The sequence below is a fragment of the Polistes dominula genome, unplaced genomic scaffold, assembly GCF_049000335.1.
Source record: "Polistes dominula isolate Pdom_NZ unplaced genomic scaffold, Pdom_raw_medaka contig_80, whole genome shotgun sequence".
In the NCBI taxonomy this organism is placed as follows: domain Eukaryota; kingdom Metazoa; phylum Arthropoda; class Insecta; order Hymenoptera; family Vespidae; genus Polistes; species Polistes dominula.
This window is the reverse complement of record NW_028301111.1, coordinates 1,370,781-1,392,200: the sequence shown is the minus strand read 5'-3', so window position 1 is coordinate 1,392,200 and position 21,420 is coordinate 1,370,781. Positions and strand designations below refer to the sequence as shown.

At 28.5% G+C, this 21,420-nt stretch overlaps 1 protein-coding gene across 7 annotated transcripts in view; it reads right to left on the bottom strand.

Moving 5' to 3' along the window:
• 14-3-3zeta (tyrosine 3-monooxygenase/tryptophan 5-monooxygenase activation protein zeta) overlaps positions 1-21,420 on the bottom strand; it is a 60,664-nt gene that overhangs the window by 5,875 nt on the left and 33,369 nt on the right. For all 7 annotated transcript variants that reach the window (XM_015331063.2, XM_015331061.2, XM_089176772.1 and 4 more), the window contains 2 exons: positions 9,106-9,413; positions 1,827-1,950 (listed from right to left, as the gene is read on the bottom strand). In XM_015331063.2, the coding sequence (XP_015186549.1) occupies positions 1,827-1,950; positions 9,106-9,405 (424 nt within the window). In that variant the 5' untranslated portion in view covers positions 9,406-9,413. The remainder of the gene's footprint in view (positions 1-1,826; positions 1,951-9,105; positions 9,414-21,420) is intronic.

Genomic DNA, 21,420 nt, shown 5'->3' with positions numbered 1-21,420 from the left:
TGTGTTTTAAATGAAACAAAACTGATATATGTAAATAAGATGAAACATTAACCTATACGTATACAGTAATTGCAATATTTCAAAATAGTTTCAATATAAAAATATAAATAAAAAGAAAAATAGTTTAATTACATTTGTAAATTGTCAAAGATATTTTGATAACTTGTTTTATATAAGTAGGATGAAACATTAACCTATACGTATACAGTAATTGCAATTTTTCAAAATAGTTTCAATATAAAAATATAAATAAAAAAAATAATAGTTTAATTACATTTGTAAATTGTCAAAGATATTTTGGTAACTTGTTTTATATAAGTAGGATGAAACATTAACCTATACGTATACAGTAATTGCAATATTTCAAAATAGTTTCAATATAAAAATATAAATAAAAAGAAAAATAGTTTAATTACATTTGTAAATTGTCAAAGATATTTTGGTAACTTGTTTTATGTAAGTAAGATGAAACATTAACCTATATGCATACAGTAATTGCAATTTTTCAAGATGGTTTTGATATAAAAATCATATTAATACAGTCATTGTATAAAGTAAAAATATAAAAAGGAAGTAATACTTTAATTACATTTTTAAAAATTGTTAAAGATAGTTTATTAACTAGTTTTATGTAAATAATATGAAACATTAACCTATGCGTATACAGTAATTGCAATTTTTCAAGATGGTTTCAATATAAAAAAAAGTAATACTTTAATTATATTTGTAAGTTGTCAAAAATATTTTAGCAACTAGTTTTACATAAATAAAATGAAACATAATCTATGCGTATACAGTTATTGCAATTTTTCAAAATGGTTTTGATATAAGAATAATATTAATACAGTTATTGTATAAAGTAAAAATATAAAAAGGAAGTAATACTTTAATTACATTTTTTAAAATTGTTAAAGATATTTTACCAACTTGTTTTACATAAATAAAATGAAACATAACCTATATTCGTATAGAGTAATTGCAATATTTCAAGATGGTTTCAATATAAAAATAACTCAACATGCATTACAATGCATCAAAAAAAGGTGGGATATTTTCAATCCCACACACATTACCCACAAAAAGTTAAAGAAAGTTTCAAACAATTTCAATATTTTCTTCAAATCATTAGTGTTTGTGTTTCACACAACACAATTTACATTCCAAAGAGTAGTTTAGTTTTAACTTGACAATAAGAAGTATCATCAAAAAACAATTTCTGTTTCAAAAAGCAAGTTGAAAATAAAGAATTTCGTTATTCTAACGGAAAAAGGTAAACGGAAATTATTGGTTTGTAAGAGTTGCAAAGGCAGATGCAAGAATTATTGTTTTGTTGTTTGTTTGTTTGTTTGTTACGGTAATAATTCTCGAATATATTTCATGGTGTTTTCAAAGTTTCTCTTATGATATCTCCTTTTAGAGATCACTCGTAACATTATTACATTCACATGTATACGTTAAAAGTAGTAACGCAAGAGGATACTACTTTTTAATCATGAAAACATCTGCCAATGCAAAGAGAAACGCAGCTGCTGTTGCTGCTGCTGCTGCTGTTACTGCTGTTCGTCCCCCACCATAGTTCAAATTCTTTTTCCTTATTTTAGTTTCACCATAACTTTTAGAAGAAGAAGAAGCAAAAGAAGAAGAAGATGAACGGTATTGTGGGGTTTCGTAAAAGGAAAAACGATACCTTTCGAAATACAATAAAACCTTTTATGATTTAACAATTCCAAAATGTGTGTAAGAAAAAAAGTGTATGAAATGTGTCCTTGTATTTCGAAAGCATCGTTTCAGTTTTTTGTTATTTAATAAAATAAAATACAACATACCGTTCCTGGTTTCACCAGTTGCTACTTCTGCGAGATACCTGTAATAATCGCCCTTCATCTTGAGGTAGAATACTTTGCTTTCGGCATTACTAGCCTTAGGGATCAGGTACTTGTCTAGGAGACCCTAAAACACAAATATTAAGAGAATATTAAATTTAATGAAACAAATAATACAATTCAAAATTGATTTAACATTTTTGTAGGAACAATTTAATGAGTAAAGTCAAGTTTCATGATGTAAACCAATGAAATGTTTCAAATATCAGCTAAACTTCAACAACACAGTTCAAATGATCAACCATAAAATTATTCATAAATTAAATTTATTAGTTTTATTAATATTAATTAACAATATGATTTTTTTATGGGTAGGACAAGCTTCTTTATGGTGTTTTATAATTAAAATTAACGTTTGTATAGAATCTGGTTATGTGTTTCTAACTGGAAATAAATAAAAATCATATGATAAGTAATCAAATGAGAGGTTATGATAAACATGACATCTATTATCAAAATAAATAAATAATTAAGATAAACCAAAAATTTGTATATTTATTATAGTGTTTTTACAGGTAGTACAAAATTTGTTGAAGTCAATAAAATTAATTACTTCATTATATGCAAGTGTAAAATGAAATGAAATTTAATTTAAAAATACAGGAACTTTTGATTCACCCTAATAATAATAATTAAAAAAAAGATAGATTAGATGATTGAGATAATAACATCAATGATATGCTATGAATAATATCATGTTGCAGTTATTTTTTGAGGTTATAAAATTAATTAACTTTATATGCAAGGGTGAAGTATAAATTTACAAATACAGGAACTTTTAATTCACCCTAATAATAAAGAAAAAAAATAGATAAATAGTTAAATAGATGATTGAATAGTAGCTGTCTGTATATAAAGTTAAGCATCTCATCAATGTTTTGTAAAAGGATATTACATTACAGTTATTTTTTGAGGTTAACAAAATTAATTACTTTGTTATATGCAAGTGTAAAATGAAATGAAATTTAATTTAAAAATGCAGGAACTTTTGGCTCACCCTAATAATAAAGAAGAAAGATTGATAGGCAGATAAATAGTTAAATAGATGATTGAATAGTAGCTGTATAAAAATTTAAACATCTCATCAATGATATGTAATGAATATCAAATTGCAGTTATTTTTTGAGGTTAATAAAATGAATTAATTTTATGTGCAAGGATAAAATGTTAATTTAAATATGTAGGAACATTCTATTCACCCTAATAATAAAGAAAAAAAATAGATAAATAGTTAAATAGATGATTGAATAGTAGCTGTATATAAATTTAAACATCTCATCAATGATATGTTATGACTATCAAATTGCAGTTATTTTTTGAGGTTAATAAAATGAATTAACTTTATATGCAAGTGTTAACTGTTAATTTAAAAATACATGAAAATTTTGATTCACCCTAATGCTGATTAGATGATTAGATAGTAGCTGTATATACAGTTAGACATCTCATCAATGATACACTATGACTATCAAATTGCAGTTATTTTTTGAGGTTAATAAAATGAATTAACTTTATATGCAAGTGTTAACTGTTAATTTAAAAACACATGAAAATTTTGATTCACCCTAATGCTGATTAGATGATTAGATAGTAGCTGTATATACAGTTAAGACATCTCATCAATGATACGCTATGAATATCAAATTGCAGTTATTTTTTGAGGTTAGAAAATGAATTAACTTTAATATGCAAGATTGAAATGTTAATTTAAAGGACATATGTGAAATTTTGGTTGACATTAATAATAAAAAAGAAAGATAGAAGATATATAGATAGATGGGTTGAATAATAACTGTATATATAAGTTAGACATCTTATCGATAGATATTACATTGCAGTTATCGAACCTTGTTCCAGTTTCACCCTTTGACGTATGTACTATCTACGTAGTCAGAGTACGTCAAACCCAAATCTGACCTACTTTGTCACGGAACGTTTAATTAGCATCTGGTTTTGCCACATCTCAAATATACGTCTATATACGTCTGTATAGTATTGTATTGTATTATGTATGTGTATGTATATATGTGTGTGATTGTGAATGTGAGGAAAAGTAACAGCTGACTCTTTGTTAGGGCACGTGCAAAGTGCACTCTCTCTCTTTCTTTTTTTGTTATATACAGTAAATGTGTAGTACACCTATACACACACAAAGTAGGGAATCATCCATCATACGTCACATCATCATCTTTACAAAGAAAAAAATAGTAGTAGTAGTAGTAGTAGTAGTAGTAGACTTTCTTGTCGACTAGACGCCATTTGCAAATGTGAAGATTTCAACCCAAAGTGACTCCGGAGGTGTTGAGTTGAAGTCAAGTCAAGGTTAAGAGGAATTACCTTGAAGATTTTTTTTTTTTTTAACACAACGATTGGAGAAGAGAAGAACGAAACGTGTGTATTTGTATATATGTGTATGTGTGTGTGTGTGTGAAATTATTTGTTCACACGTTTATTAGAAAAGTAAAAATACATCTCACATGATTTTCTTCTTCTTCTTCTCTTTCAACCTTTTCATCAATGTGAAACTCGTTTAGTTAATTTTTTTCTGCTTTTTTTTTGTTCATTGATTTTTTAGGTTATGTTTTATCTATTCATTTTGATTAAATGTAAGCAAAAAATAAATAAAACAAATTAACTGAAAAAAAACATTGATAAAGCATATTTTTAAATGCACTCTTAGCAAAGATGAATTGATTTATAGTTGGGCACATATATGCGCCCGTAGCATTCAAAATGTTAAAAATACGCTGTTAAATGTTACAGAGATGAAATCGACTATCGATATTATCTTTCTCTCTCTCTCTCTCTCTTTTTCTTTCTTTTGTAGGTTAATTTCAATCCCTTTGAAGGGAGAAAGGTTTTCTATTATAAAACAATGTCTTCCACTTCCGGTAAGGAGGATACGATCGTATCAAAGAAGGGTGTGTATATGTGTGTGTGTGTATGAACGTCATTTCCTTTTCCGAATCTAATCTATTTTCAATTTCAAAGAGAAAAAGAAAAAGAAAATGAGAATGATGTTGTAATAAAGGTTTTTCTTTTTTTTTCAAACTTGAATAAAAGATGAACAAAAGAATGATTGTATAAAATGAAAGTACTGACTCTCTAGTAGTAGCAGAAATTATTGACTCTAGTAGTAACAGAAATTATTGACTACAATAAATGAAGTATTATTTTAACGCATTATTAAATTAAATAAAATCAATAGATGATTCTTTTGTTTATGTTTAATGTAATATAATGAATGTAACGTATGTGTGTGTAAAATAAATGTGTAAATTATTGATTAAATGACTCAAGTAGTAGTAGAAATGACTCAAGAAGTAGTAGACGAAATTGACAAGAAAATGAAGTATTAACAATTGCATTGTTTAAATTAAATAAAATCAATAGATGTGATATGTGTGTGTTTGTAAGATAAAATAATATGAAAAGAAAATTGTTTAATTACGATTCAATTTATTTGTTTAAAAAAAAACCAAAATAATTAGTTTATTTATATTTTGAACTTGATGAAAACATCATCACAATGAAAATGTAATAATTGGTTGTTAGTTTGATTGTTTTAATATATATATATATTTTTGAATTGTTTTACAGATTTGTAATTTCAATGAAATTGGTTCTAACGGGTTGGCAATAAAGTGATTGCAGATTTTGTCGATAGATGGCTTTTTAAAATGAGCAATTAAATCATTGTGTGTCGCAACTAATTGTAAAGTGTTGCCAACCCAATATTATACAGTTTTTTGTGTGTTGTATTTTTCATAGAATTGATGTCAAAAAGAGAAAGAGACAGAGATGGAGACTGAAAGAGAAAGAGAGAGAGAGAGAGGAATATACAGGCTTTGTTTCTTTCTTTATGATTGAGTACAACGGAAATTGGAATTCTGTCGATACTGAAAATCCGATATCTTTATAAGGAGGAAATCTAGTTTTTTTTTCTTTTTATCTTTTATCTTTTTTCTTTTTCTCATTAAAGAGAAAATCTCGTTCTTCCTTCTAGGAAAACGTTTTTTTTTTTTTATCAAGTCAACGACAGGTTACCTAATGGCTACTAATACAACCATTTCCTCTAACGTCTTCGGTTTGAGAATTTAGTAAAGAAGAAGAAGAAGAAAAAATAAGTAAATCATTGTGTACCTTCGATTTATAGGTTATTTAACAAATTATTTATTATTATTATTATTATTATTATTATTATTATTATTATTATTATTATAGGTTATATAACCAATTACTTATCATTATTATAGGTTATTTAAACAAATTCATTTAAATTATTTTTATAGGTTATTTAATAAATTCATTTGAATCTGTAAAATAAACTTTTTTTTTTATAAATTACGAATTTACTGGATAAAGAAACGAAAAATATTATATTGTTGTTAAGAATTTAGTATAGAAGAAAAGTAAATCATCGTGGTCCTTCGATTATAGGTTATTTTACAAATTTTACAAATTTTTACAAAAAAAAAAAACTACGTATATGGAAAATAATATTATCATAATTGTATTTAATGGTCAATTTTAATTGCAAACAAAATAAATACCAATAATAAAACAATTTCTTGCCAACTTTGATGTGGTTTGTTTGGTTAGTGCAAATTAAAAAAGAAAAAGAACCAGAATTCAAAAAATGAATAAAAATAAATAGAAATAAATAATAAAATAAAACACGACACGTGTGCGTATATATATATTTGTTTGAAATGTGTGTTTGTGTGTGTGTGTGTGTGTGTGTGTTCTGGAACTTTGAAACCCGTTTGTAAAGTATCACTAGCTGTTAGGGTCTTTAACGTGCTTGTTTTTACTTGGATCCACTTACCACAATGTGATCCTCCTCTTCTTCTTCATTTCTACCTCTTGTTTTTCTTTTTTTTAAGATTATATTAGAGAGAAAGAGAAAGAAAATACAAGAAGAGAGAAGAAGATCATTCTCAGATCATCAGATTGAATTTCAAGAAGCTCGATTACGCGACTAACTTATACTACTACTACTACTATTACTTAAACACACTACTACTCATCTTCCTTAACCTCACTTTTTTGTTCGTTCAAAATTCAAAGATTCTTATACCCTCTCTCGTAAACCCCTAAATTTGAAGCTGATTTTTTTTATATTAACTATGAGATTCAATCATTTTTTTTCTTTTTTTAAATAAATGAACTAAAAATGAGATAATTTACATGCAGTTTTGCAAATGAGGTTATGTCACAATTATTTTTGAGATTGAACTATTTTCTTTTTTTAAATAAACGAAAAATACAAAACGTACGATAGTTCAAATGCATTTTGTAAATTAGGTTATGTCAAATAAGGTTATACATTGTTTTTGAGATTTAACCATTTTTGTTTTTTTTTTTAAATAAACGAAAAATAGAGGAAAAATACGATAATTTCAATGCATTTTGCAAATCAGGTTATGTTACAATTGTTTTTGAGCTTTAACCATTTTCTTATTAAATAAACAAAAAATATAAAAAAATTCTATAATTTAAATGCTTTTTGCAAATAAGGTTATGTCAATAGGTATTAGATTCAATTTGTGTAAATTATTATTAATATTATTATTATTATTATTATTGTGGGTGTAATTATTTGATCATTGAAAAAAGAAATTGAAGATAATTTGGAAATCCGTTGAAAAATTTGAATCCCTTCTCCACTCTCCTATCCCCACTCCTCTTATTCTTTCACCCAATCAACGTAATAGAAATTTCGACGTTGCACTCTTATTGGCTAACCTAATTTTTTCTCGTTATATTCATTTTATCTAATGTTTAAATATTTTATGACACACTTTTTAGTTTACCTCTTAACACATATTTTATACATCGTTAACCTCAAAGAAGGACGCGTAGATATTTCTGTTGGAAGAATCAATAACGCACGCTTGTTACAAAAGATACACACACACACACATATATACACGAACGTTTTAACAAGATAATAATAATAATAATAATAAGAAGAAGAAAAAAAAAACTTGAATTTAAATTCACGTAAATGCAAAAGTTTTCTTTTTTTGTAACATCATCAAAGAACGCGTGTTTGACCTGTGACACAAACAAACACTAACACACACACACATGTAACACTTTTTTTCTCAACATATTTCAAAAATATTACTCGGATGACTGTCATGAAATTAATAATAATAATCCAATTATATGAAAAACAATTTTAAATGTTAAACTTTATTCACGATCCTAACGCGATTTATAATAATTATGAATATATTTTACAATTATACTTGCTCAATTGTTTAAAATAAAAAAAAAGGAGAAAAAAGTATAAATTTTATCAAAAAAAAACAATCACGTGATTAATTATATAAAAATGTCACTAAAAAAAAAAAAGAAAGGAACTATTAAACATTTTATAGGTTAATTTTTTGTTTGCGTTAACAGGAAAAATAAAATAATATATAATTTGAAATAAAAACAATTATATTAATTGTTTAAATAAACATTTAAACAAATGAAAATAATAAATACATTCTCAAGTATAACCAAAAAGTTAATTTCATGAAATATTTTGAGGTTAAATTTGATAATCGATACAAAGAATATTCTATTACTTGTAAAATAAAGATTGTAAAATATTATTATAGGTTATGTAACACGCACACATATTATTATTATTATTATTATTAATGCTATAAATACGTTATAGGAAAAAAATTAGATTGAAAATATAATACAAATTTATAGGTTAGGTTTAATAAAATGTAGCTTTTATAAAACAAGCATACTATAAAAGGTTGAATATATTTCAAAAAAGAAAGAAAAAAAAATGGCGATCCAAAAAAAGAATAAGATGAGAACCGTGAGCGTAACAACAAATTTGTGATGGTAGGGGTAGTCACCGTTATTGGACGAAAAGAAAGGGGAGGGGCGAAGGATTCCGAATTAGAAAACTTCCACGAAAGAAGAAGATAAAAAAAGAAAATGGGGGAGGGATTAGGAAGAAAGAACAAAATGGAGGATGATTTTTTTTTTAAATGGGGGAAATAGTGGAGGGGATGATAGTAGGGGAAAAAGAGAAGACTATGGTTGCTTTTCTTACCAATAAAACTTCTCAAAAAGAAGAAACAAAATGAAAGGTGGGGATAAGGAAGAAAAAAACAAAATAAAGGATGATTTTTTTAAGAGGGGGGACGACCATTGGGGGGGATTATGGGGGAAGAAAAAAGAAGATAATGGTTGGTTTTCTTACCAATACGTCGTAGCAGATCTCACGTAGTTCTTTTTCGACCTTTTCCCGGTACTCCTTGGCCATCTGTTGTTTGCGTTCGGAGCCCTCGGTCTTTTGCTCAATAGAAGAAATGACTCGCCACGAGCTACGTCTCGCACCAACAACATTCTTATATGCCACTGAGAGTAGGTTCCTTTCCTCGTTCGATAATTCAACTCCAGTCTCGGTGACAGATTTCATTGCTGCTGCCATATCATCGTACCTTTCCGCCTGTTCGGCGAGCTTCGCGCGCTGCACCAATTCCTCTTTGTCTACGGACATTGTGTCGTCTGTAACAAACAAATATCATCGTCATTATTATTACTATTACTTTTTAATAATAATATTATTAATAATAATAATAATAATTCAATTCGAATGATTCAAATCATTTGTAACGCTTTGACGTAAACGAACGTGTGAATAGTTAATATGTCCGCCATATTTATTTTGTAACACCTAACCCCTGTGCACGTAAATCATAGTTTTCAATACTTTCGTTTATTTTTTTTTTTAAATATGGAATATTTTAAGACTTGCATACATAGAAATATTATTTTTAATAATAATCATTATATTAATTATTATGATAATAATTATAATTGTGTATATGATAGGAGTATTTAAAAAAAATACAGCGCTCATATTTTTTGTTAAATTGCAAAAAAATACAAAAATCTTGTATTAAAAGTTTTTATGATTGAATATTTTTTAAAGCACAAACAAAAAAAAAATACGTAAAAAGATTTTTCAAAATATACGGTGTCGCACGAGACAACACAACACACACTTTTGTACTTTTCCCATTTTTTCTCAACGTATATCCGTGAACATAAAAGAAAGATGACTCTTATAGGTTATAACCGAGACTTGAAATTTTATTCAGCTGTCTGATGATCCCTTCGTGCAACCCACCCTCTCAAGGGATCTCAGGTATCGATACGTTACGAAATACGATCGACCAACCGACCTTGTTCAGGTATCAAGATAACGTACTTTTTTGAAAATTTGAATTCAAAAGAAATTCCAGTTTTAAGTAGAAAATAATCGGCCATCTTTCTTTTATACAAGAGAGGTGACTCTTTTTTAAGTTCTCAAATTTTATTTAACAAATATTTACACATTAACAAGTAAAAAATTAATCTAAAATATTACAGAAACAAAGTATAATTAATTTATTAAATAATAATGGGCTCAACCCTCCCTCTATTGTAAGATTTCAATAATTTCAATGTAAAATCAAAATGAAATAGAAATATTTCATTCATATTATAAATTTAATACACGAACACGTAAACAAAAATTGTTTAAACAATATCAATCAATCGAAATAACTTAATTGATCCGGGATTTTTTATTTCCAAAAAAAAAAAGAAGAAAAAAAATAGATCGAATTTATTCTCATATTTTGAGGTTAGGATAACAAATATTAATAAAAATGGTTGATAAAAATTCGATATCATTCAATATCTTTCATAAGTTTCTTTTTATACGACCTTTTTTTTTTAAGTTTTTTTGTTGTTTTTGTTTTACAAGTAGAATAAAAAGATTAGATCAAACCGTAAATTATAATATCAGAGTATAAGGGGAGAGGTTAGGATTGTAATTTATCGCTACGTAATATCTTCGATTTTCATAAGTTAATTGCTTTATGTAAGAACATGATTTTTCTTTTACATTTTTCTTTAGTAATAATAATAGTTCATATAATAGTTAATTAATATCAATATTAGTTATTAACATTGTTTGTATTGCAAAACAATTGTTAACAATGTTATTGTTATTATTTTATATTATTATTACGTAAAAGATTTTGTGCAACAGTAAAAAAAAAAAATCATAATAAAATAAAATAGAATAAAATAATATAGATTTTTAAATCTGTAATAATTTCAAGGACACGCGTAAAAAAATGATTGTTTTTTTTTTTTTTAATTTTTTTTCAACGCTTCAAAAGATATTTTTCCTCTCCTATTTTTTTTATTAATTTTTTTTTTTTTTTAATTATACACAACCCTATGTATATCCTTGGACCCTTTATTACTACCTTCGTCAACCCTATTTGTGCGTAAGCATACTTGAAAGTTCTCGTATTGAAACACGTCAAGCAAAGAGAAATTCTTGTTACACCTAAACCCCACGTTAAAACCACTTTCAAACACTATAAATCATGCTTTAATCTCTACGATTTGGTATTTCGCACGAATTATATTTACGGCGTATGTAAAGGGTGACCCAATAATAATTCATCAATGGTAATTCACTAAACTTGTAGAAACTTTTTGAATTTTTATTGAAATTTGTTTTTTCTTTAAACCTTTTGAATGAATGCAAAATGAGTCTACGAATAAACAATTGCAATCGTTGGAAACAAAATGATTCGATACAAATAAACAAAATAAAGCAGAAGAAGAAGAAAAGAATTTGGAATTAAGGTTGTAAGTAGAAAAACAAATTGATAAGCACATATATGCGTTCTTAATCTACAATTGTTGGACTTTTGTTGGACACACATATGCAACCTTAGTCTACAATTGATTGTTTTCGTTGGACGCATATATGCGCCCATAGCATTCAAAGAGTTAAATCAGTTCTGATTGTTTCCATTTGACACACATATACGTCCTTAGTCAACAATTGATTGTTTTCGTTGGACGCATATATGCGCCCATAGCATTCAAAGAGTTAAATCAGTTCTGATTGTTTCCATTTGACACACATATACGTCCTTAGTCAACAATTGATTGTTTTCGTTGGACGCATATATGCGCCCATAACATTCAAAGAGTTAAATCAATTCATTTTCAAATTATAAAGCTAGAAAATTAAAACAAAAAATAAATATAAAAATTTAAACCACATTTTACTATTTGAAAACAATGATACACCCCGTAAATCGTTAATTTTATTCGAAAAACAAAATGTTATCGACTAATTTCCAATATATTTTTATAGCAAATTATGCAAAATTTATCCAACAACAAATATATTTGCAAGAATTGATACAAATGATGACAAATAAAAAAAAATAAAAAATGAAAAAAGAAAAAAAAATCAGAACAATTTCAACCAGGTATAAATACATCATATTAATTAGTCATAAAAATGAGTCACACGTTATATGACTCTACTGACAAAAACTACTACACTACTAAGAAATCAATCTATAGATAAATAAGTATAGTCACCACCACTATTAAGTTATGCACTCTCTTTCTCTCTTTCACATACACACACACACAAATACACACGCATACATACATTCGTTCCACGTGTTTGGTTTGATTTGCAATCATGGACACGAGACGATGACACGCCCGAAACGCGTTCTCACTTTATGCAACAGGGTGGGGGGTGAAGGCGGCAGGAGAAATACGGGGGAGGAAAGGGGAAGAAGAGGGGGAGAGAACCGGTCGATTCGATACGCTTGAACGAAAAGCAATGTCTTCGTTGGCGGCTTCGTAATCGATCTTTTGGTAAGGCAACGATAAACTTCGACAAGGACTACTATGATGATGATGATGATGATGATTCATCGCATTGAAATGGGACTCCAACGATTATACTTTTCTTTTTTTCTTTTTTTTTTTTATATAAATGAAAAAGAAAGAAAAAGAGAAAGGAGAGCAAAGAAAACCAAAAGAAAAATTGAAACTTTTCGAGGGACGATTTTATTTGTGACCAGAAAAAAAATGGTTTAATGTTTTTATTTTTTTATTTTTTTCTCCTACTGTACATCGGAAATGGCCATTACTAAGTACAGTCAAACAAAATAATGTTTTTACTTTTCTGATTGAATTATCAAAATATTTTTGTTTCATTTATTATTGATGTTAATTATTGTATAATTATAAATAAACTAAATGTTCAAGAAGATCGAGAAAAATTGTTGGTTAAAGTAAGATGTTTTACGTATGCGTAGGAAAGATACACCATTTTTAAAAATGGCCGCTCACCCCCCCCCCTGTTCGTAGGAAAGCTTCCAGGAACGTACAATGCGAGCGCGTACTATTGCAATTTCCTCTTTCCGTTTGATAATAATCGTAATTCATTTTTTTCCCCCACCAATTAATTTCATAATTTATATTTGGTTTTGATAAATAACCGAGATAAGAAATAGACATTTTAGGGGTTTTATAATAAATGAAAAGAAAAATGAAAAAAAAAAAAAAAAAAAAATACGAAAACGATTTGAATTAAGAGCCGCATATTTTTTTTTAACTTTTTTTTTTTTTTAATTGAACTTGACCGCTCCGACGACAGGAATTAAATTGTTTTGAAAATTACAAATGAGGAAATGTAAGAGAGGGGAAGGTGAAAGGAAACGTGCAATTACCTGGAATTCGAGAAATCGATCGTTCGAACAAACACATACGTGTAATACGTACACAAATACATGTAAAGGAAAAAAAAAAGAGATGAAAAAAAAACACAGAGAGGAATTTAAAAAAAAAAAAAAAACAATTCAAGCGAGCCCTCTCAACTTTGTCTGTGACGATGAATCACACATTTAATGTAAGAGTAAAGAAAAATATGCGCGCATTACACACACACACACACACAGAGAGAGAGAGAGAGAGAGAGAGGAAACAAACACTCACATACATATACACATATAGTGTACGAGTGATATCATTGAAAAAGATAGTGAGTGGTGTATAAGTGTGCCTTGTAAAAGAGTTTTCTCAATGAACCAAATAATTGTAACTCAAGGATGAAATGTAGAAGAAGAAGAAGAACAAGAAGAAGAAGAAAGAAGAAAAACGCCGGATGTTGTGTCACCTGTGACCTGATGTAAAAAAAAGAATGTAAGATGAGTTTAGTTTCATCGTCAGAGACGAACCTAAACGCAACACAGGACAAAGAACTTCCAATCAAATACATATGAATGAAGAGAATGAATGAATGTAGAGAATGAAAGAATGAATGAATGAATGAATCTTTTTAACCCATTCCTCGAATAACCTTAAGTTTATTACACTTTTAACCTTGTTCAAATAAATATCTATATATATATATATATATGTATACATATTTGAGTTGGCAACTAAATAATTGCAGATTTTGTCGATAGATTGGGCTTTTTAATTAGGCCTACCAGAAAATTCTATCCACTTTTACAATAAAATAAAATAATAAATTCATCATTTGAAATAATTAATTGAATTACTTTCGAATTGTTGCAAACATGGTTGCAATTTGTGGTTTTCTCCATTTTAAGAAATGGCGCCTTACCCCTAGCGACAAAAAATTGAACTAATGTTTGTTTCAACGGTGTTAAATAACCAGGACTAGAGAGAGTCAGTTTTCACTTATTGTTTAATATCTTCTAAGGAAGGTTCAGGTACAATATTTAACGGTCCTCCGATGAGGAAATGACCAGGGGTTAGAACAGACAGTTCATCAGAATCTGTAGTTAGGCAAAATAGATGTTAGTCTGTATAAAACCCAATGAGTAGAGAAAACTTCTAGAATGTATTCAAGGTAGCTTGCAGGTGTGACCTTACAAGGTGAATGAGTTAACCGAGTCTTGAATACGATGATTTTCTCGTCTAGAAGTCACTGATAGTTGATGTTCCTATCACTCAGACTTAGGTTACACAGCCAAGATGATTTACTTAATGCTAGATCACAAAACGCTAAGAGACTTTGTACTTTTCTTAAGATGTTCACAGGAAGCATTTTAAAAAAAGACAGATTGACAGCGCTGCGTGAAACTGGCAAGCTTTTAGAATCCCCGTTTTTGAAAGCTTCTCAATTGAGAAATCTTCGTTTACGAGAATCTTCCCGACGCAAGCGCCAACTGGAACGTTTGGTGTTTAACAGATGTCGCTAATTGTTAATAATCTGTAAGGACCCTATAGGAGGAACGCGCAATGTACATTGCTAGGCTGAAAATTTGGGGAGACAGCTTCCGTTGCATCGCGCAGCCATGTTTATCTTTAGTATGTATTAACGGCTGTGGTTTAGTTTAACACATTGCCAGCCGGCGACCTAAGAGACATTTAAAAAGCCTGAGCGCCATCGTGGGGCAGCTACTCAAGCGACAGTCTCAAAAACCCGCGTTTTCACGGGGCCGGCGCTCAAGCGACAGTCTCAGAAACCCGCGTTTTCGCGGGGCCGGCTGTCAATGTGTTAAGGTTCCCTAGTAACTTCTAGTAACTTTTAGAGAGCGCGACTTTCGATCGTGCCGCTACAAATCTTAGGATGGTAACTGAGTTGTCGCTTAAATCTTTTTCTTAATTCGAAAATCAACTTTAAACAAACGGACAGAAATCTTCCGGTTAGACCAAATAAAAAGCCATCTATCGACAAAATCTGCAATTACTTAGTTGCCAATCAAATATTCCTTGCATTATTTGTATCTAAGTTTTAAACAAATTATTTTTATTCATCAGAATATATTTTTATTTTTTTCGTCACTTTAGTCTGATCATTCGAAAAATTACTCAAATTTGCAGATTCTTTCTCAGTAATGAAAAAAAAAAAAAAATACCCTAATCGATTTCTTCTGTGTGCAATTTAATAAGAAAACATTTTTAACCGATGAAAAAACTGTATATATATATATATATATATATATATATATACAGTTCCTTAATAAATTTTATAAGAGATGTTTTAAATTGATTAAAAAAATATTATCGACTTGGTTAAAAGCTACACGAGTAATGAAAAAAAAATAATAATCTTTTAATATTTCGAAGAAGCTTAACATGAAAAGTAGGGTAAAAGGTACGAGTTGAATTTATCTTTGACCTTGAAATATATCGAAGAATCTTTGAACAAACTCCGTCCTTCTACATCATCTTTAACTTCCTTTATAAAATCCAATATACATTTACTGTATTACTAAAGACGACAACGACGACGACGACGACGATGACGACGACGAGATGTCAAACTAGAAATACAGAAGAAGCTAGTACAAACACAAACTAATAACTATTCTTCTCTTTCTATAAGGATAGGGTAAAAAGAGGAATAGTAGAAATGAACAAAAGAATATCTTCTTCAAACGTGTTTCTCTATGGCATATGAAAGACTAGTGGTATCCAATTTCATTAGCCAGCTTCCGTTTCGTTTTGATATTCGTTGTGTTTTCAAAAGAGAGATAATAGAGGAATATATATAGGTATACTACGTTTATAATGTAACAGTAAATAGTACTGCAGTAGTAGTAGCAGTAGTAGAATAGTATAGTAATACTAGTGGTAGTAATAATAGTGTTTAGTGTATTAGTGTTTTAGTAGTAAGAGTAGTGTAGTAATAGTAATAGTAGCAGTAATAGTGAGTAGTAGTAAAAGTGATAATAGTGAAGTAGTAGTAATAAGTAATATAGTATAAGTAATATAAATAATAATTAATATGTCCTATCCTCTTCTCTCCTACCCTTACACCACCCCATCATCTTCCTTTCATTAACTCCTCCTCCAAATCCGCTGTCATTAAGTTATTGGGCTCAACGGGCATCCCTGTCTAACACCCTTTGCCGTCTAAAACCGCTCTCCTACCTCTCCTCCCACCTTTACCGTACTCACTGTCTCCTTTAACACCTCCTCCCCACCCTCTCTTTGAGCCCCTTTCTCACTCCACTCTCCTCCCCTGCACTCACTTCCCCCACCATAATTCTCTCCTCTTCTTTTCCCTTTTTACCCCCAGTCGTCCATCATCTCGGTCCTCACCCCCATCCATCAGTATCCCTCCTATCCCTCTTCCTCTCTTGTTCTTTCTCTTTAACCCTTGTATTGTCCATCTATATCCTTTTGGTAGTCTTCTCATGACTCCTTCCCAGTTCTTTCCTTCTACCCACGTTTCCAACAACACTGTCACCTCCCACTTTTCCAATTCCTTCCAAAATTCCTTGTTTATTAGTATTATTAGTATTATTATAAAAATAATTATATGTTAACATTTTAGTTAGCAGATATTATTATTTATAATAATTATATAAATTAAAATATATTATTTATAATAATTCGAATTCTATTGTATTATAATGATTAAACAACAAAATATGGTAACTATATATATATCAATATAAATTCTAGTGACAAACAATTTCCAAATTGAAATTTCGAGGTTAGACGATAAAATAATGCAAACCAAACCAAACCAAAAAAAAAAAAAAAGAAAATACCAAAAAAGAAAAAGAAAAAATATGAGAGGATGATATTTGATAGAAATTCGTATTGTGTATAGAAATATTTTGTTGTATAATATACAACAAAAAATGTCTTAATTATATATTCATTTAAATTCTAGTGACAAACGGTTCCCAAACTATAATATACTGTTATTTGGAGGTTAGATGATAAAATAATGCAAACTAAATAAGAAGAAAGAATAAAAAGAAAAAAAAAGAAAAAAAGACGAAAGAGGAATGAGAAAATATGAGAGGATGATGCCAAAAAGATAAGATGACGATGATGATGATGATGTGTGATAGAAATTCGGCATCCTATATTTAATCTTGCGCGTGATCACCTGAGCTTTTAAGTTACAACAAGCCGGTATTATACCGGCAACACACATAACGTGTCGTGCAGTTGTCGTTGTCGTTGTCGTCATAGTCATCGTAGTCGTCGTCGTCGTCGTCGTTCGTCGTATTCGCGACCAACGTAGAGAAAACAGTGTTGCCGGATTTACAGTAAGGGGCGGGCCCCGTGGAATTCAACGACGCCGGTGAAATATTTCCGGCGTACGCTTTTAGAGCGGATCGCGAATGAAACTACACACACAGACACAACACACACACATAATCTTCTCTTATTTACTCTTTGTGCTTTACGAGTGTGTTGGATATGTGTCGTAGTTTGATCTACGAAATCGTCGTTCTAAGGAATTCAAAAAAATATTAAAAAATACTTAACACTATATAACCTCACTTTTGACGGATTTTTTTTTTTTTTTTTTTTAATACATTTTAAATCTAGCTATTTTCAACGAAATAAAATATGTATAAAAATTGTTCAGTATTAAAAAAAGAAAGTAACTATGATTTGAGGAAAATGTTATTTAAAAAAAATTACTGAGAAATGTTCATTACTGATAAAGTAACTATGATGATTTGAGAAATATATTATTTTATAAAATTACTAAAAAAAAATGTTTATTAATAAAAAAGTAACTATGATTTAGGAAAAATCTTATTAATAAAGAACACTAAAAAATTTCATTAGTAAATAAAGGGGTTCTATCATTTAAGAAAAATCTTATTTTAAAAAAAAAATCACTAGAAATTGTTCATTACTAAGAAACTATGATTAAAGAAAAATCTTATTTAACAAAATCACTACAAAAAATATTCATTATTAAATAAGGAACTATAATTTCAAAACAATGAACCAATTAACGACTGACTCTGACCTGACCAATGACAATTTTGATTAGTTTTTTGTCAACACTTTGGACAAATTCTAAAAAATGCTAGAATTAATGGCGGGAATGATATCGTGTATTAAATTCAATTCCTCGTAACGATTACTGTAACATTGTAATTTGCAATTAACGTTAATAATCTCGTCACTTAGAGAAATATAATATATTATTAATAATACTGTATTAAAGTACAATATTTAGATATAGAATGGTAACTAGAATTTGAACGAATTATAAAAAAGTAACCAGAATTTTAACTAATTACAAAATAGTAACTAGAATTTTCCAAAACACGTATACTTCCCCGACAAAGTAAAATTAACAAATTGTACTTCGTTGAAATTTTATTTATAAATAACATAAATTATAATAACACCGAGAATATATAAATTTTAGGTTAGAAAGTACACTACTTTGTTTCAGACGTGGAAATTACAACAATAAAAAGAACAAAAAAAGAAAATCCAAAAGAATGTTCGTTGCAACGAGATGAAAAGATAAAAAAAGAAACCCCGCAGAAATAAAAAAAAGAAACCAAAAAAAAAATGGTCAATATGGTTGGATTTAAAGCGAGGGGGGACGACTCTTGTCCAAGACGTTAACCTAGGAAACGAATAAATTTACACCGCCCTCCATTATTACGTCATGCAGCCAATATAATACGGCAGTAAGAAGTCAGACTGAAACGTTATAGCGATGATTCATAACCTTTCAGAGAGTGTGTGTGTGTGTTGTGTGTCTTTAACCGACAACTGTGACTATGACGATGACGATGACGATTCGAAGGTAAAGTCAATTGAAATACAACGAAGAATTATTTCAACATATATATATATATATATAAGAAACAATTTAAATTTGGTATACTAAAATTCAAATTATTTCATATTTCCCGGTCATATGAAAAAAAAAAATCAATCGGCCATCTTGAATATTTTTCTTTTCATTACGTAGTCGGCCATTTTGATTTTCTTATGAAAATGGAATATAACAGGTCAAAGCAAAATAATATATGTGTGTCGTCGTCGTCTGTCTGTTTCCGTAATTTTCTTGTTAATCGATGAAAGAACATATTTTTGCACTTCATCTATATAAGATTACTGTTGAAATGTTAAAGAAAAAAAAACAGATAAGTTATATTATCTCGAATGCTTATCTCTCTTTGAGTTTCTCTATCTGGCTGCGCTATATTTTACTGTCTCGATAAGAAAATCGTTTTTACGATATCGAACATATCATATATATATATATATATATATATATATATATTTACAGATATATATGTGATATGTATATATCAGAGTATGTATAAGATTACAGAAGCTGCGAACATAATTTTTTTAAGTTCGATACATCTATACAGTGATTTATAAATTTTTAGATAATTTAATATTCTTTTTTTTGTTGTTCTACAAAAAAAAAATTGTAAAACTATGAGTAAGTAAAAGACTTGTAAAAAAGCAATTTGATTTTAAAAAAACCTAACCTCAAATTTTAAATAAATTTGGAAAAATGGCTTAGAAATGTTTGTTCTAAAAAAAAAAAAAAAAAATAAAATTATAAAACTACGAGTGTGTCTAAGAGGACTTTTGGAAACAAATATGAAAAAGAAAACCTAACCTCAAATTGTAGATATATTTCAAAAAATGGTTCAGAAATATTTGCTTTATAAAAAAAAAATTATTAAACTACGAGTACATGTAAAAAGTTTGAAGAAACGATCTGATAAAAAAAAAAAAACTGAACCTAAAATTTTCAAAGAAATTTAACGACGTAAGAGACAACATAATATGTGAGGTTAGAATTTTCTTTCATGAATAAAAAGTTTAACACGTTTAACGCGAATAATTTTTCTTTTTTTTTTTTTCAACTAATATTACAAGAAAAAGAGAGAACATGTAAGAAAAAAGAAAAAAAAACCTAGATGATGCATTTTATCCGATAATTAACATTACATGGAATATTTGAACAGGTGCACAAGTGTTTAGTAGAGAATTTAAAAGGATTTGAAATGTTACTTCGAAATATTACATTAACATGATGACATTTTTTTTTTTTACACGAACGATAAAAATATTTAAATGGATTATTTAATGAAACGATAAATGAATTTAGAAAAAAAAAAGAGAATAGAGAAAGAAAAAAAAAATGGTGACGGAAAGAAAAGGATCTTCAGGGTTGCATTGCAACACGAAAATGCCCGATAATGCCCGATAATGCCCGACAATGCACGAGAATGTACGACCATGAATGAAATACCACCACGCTAATTAAAAGAAAGATAGAAAAATGATGACACCTTTTTTCCCGATTAGTCTTAGGTTAGTTCATGAATAATTGTTCAATGCAACCTAAATGCAACTTGAATGCAACTTGAATGTAATTTCAATGCAATTAAATGCAAATACTTATCGACAATTACGATTTGACACTAATCGATAATACTTTCATCATATTTGAATTCAATCAAAATTGGAAAATAAGAAATATAATCTTAATGAACATATCAAAAAGAAAAAAAGAAAAAAAATCAGGTTGACTTTATCGTGGGTCGATAAAGAAACATTAAACTGTTACATTGTTTCAAATCTTACGTAACTATTGTAAAATCCCCCCTCCCTTCTACTCCTCCTCTCTTCTCCACCGCCATCTATCTTTTATGTATTACATGTTTAATTACTTAAGAAGAAACAAAATAATCTCTCAAATATTACGTTTTGTAATCTTATAGGATTATATTGTGAAATGAAATAATAATAATAATAATAAAAATTTTAAAAGATAAGATTTGACTCGCGTTGTATGGGGCAGAGACGACGACAGCGAGAAAGAGGGAAGAAAATATTATCGTGAAAAAAATATAGAAATATAGAGAAGTAGCAATAAGATAATATCGAAAAAGGATGTAATCTATCT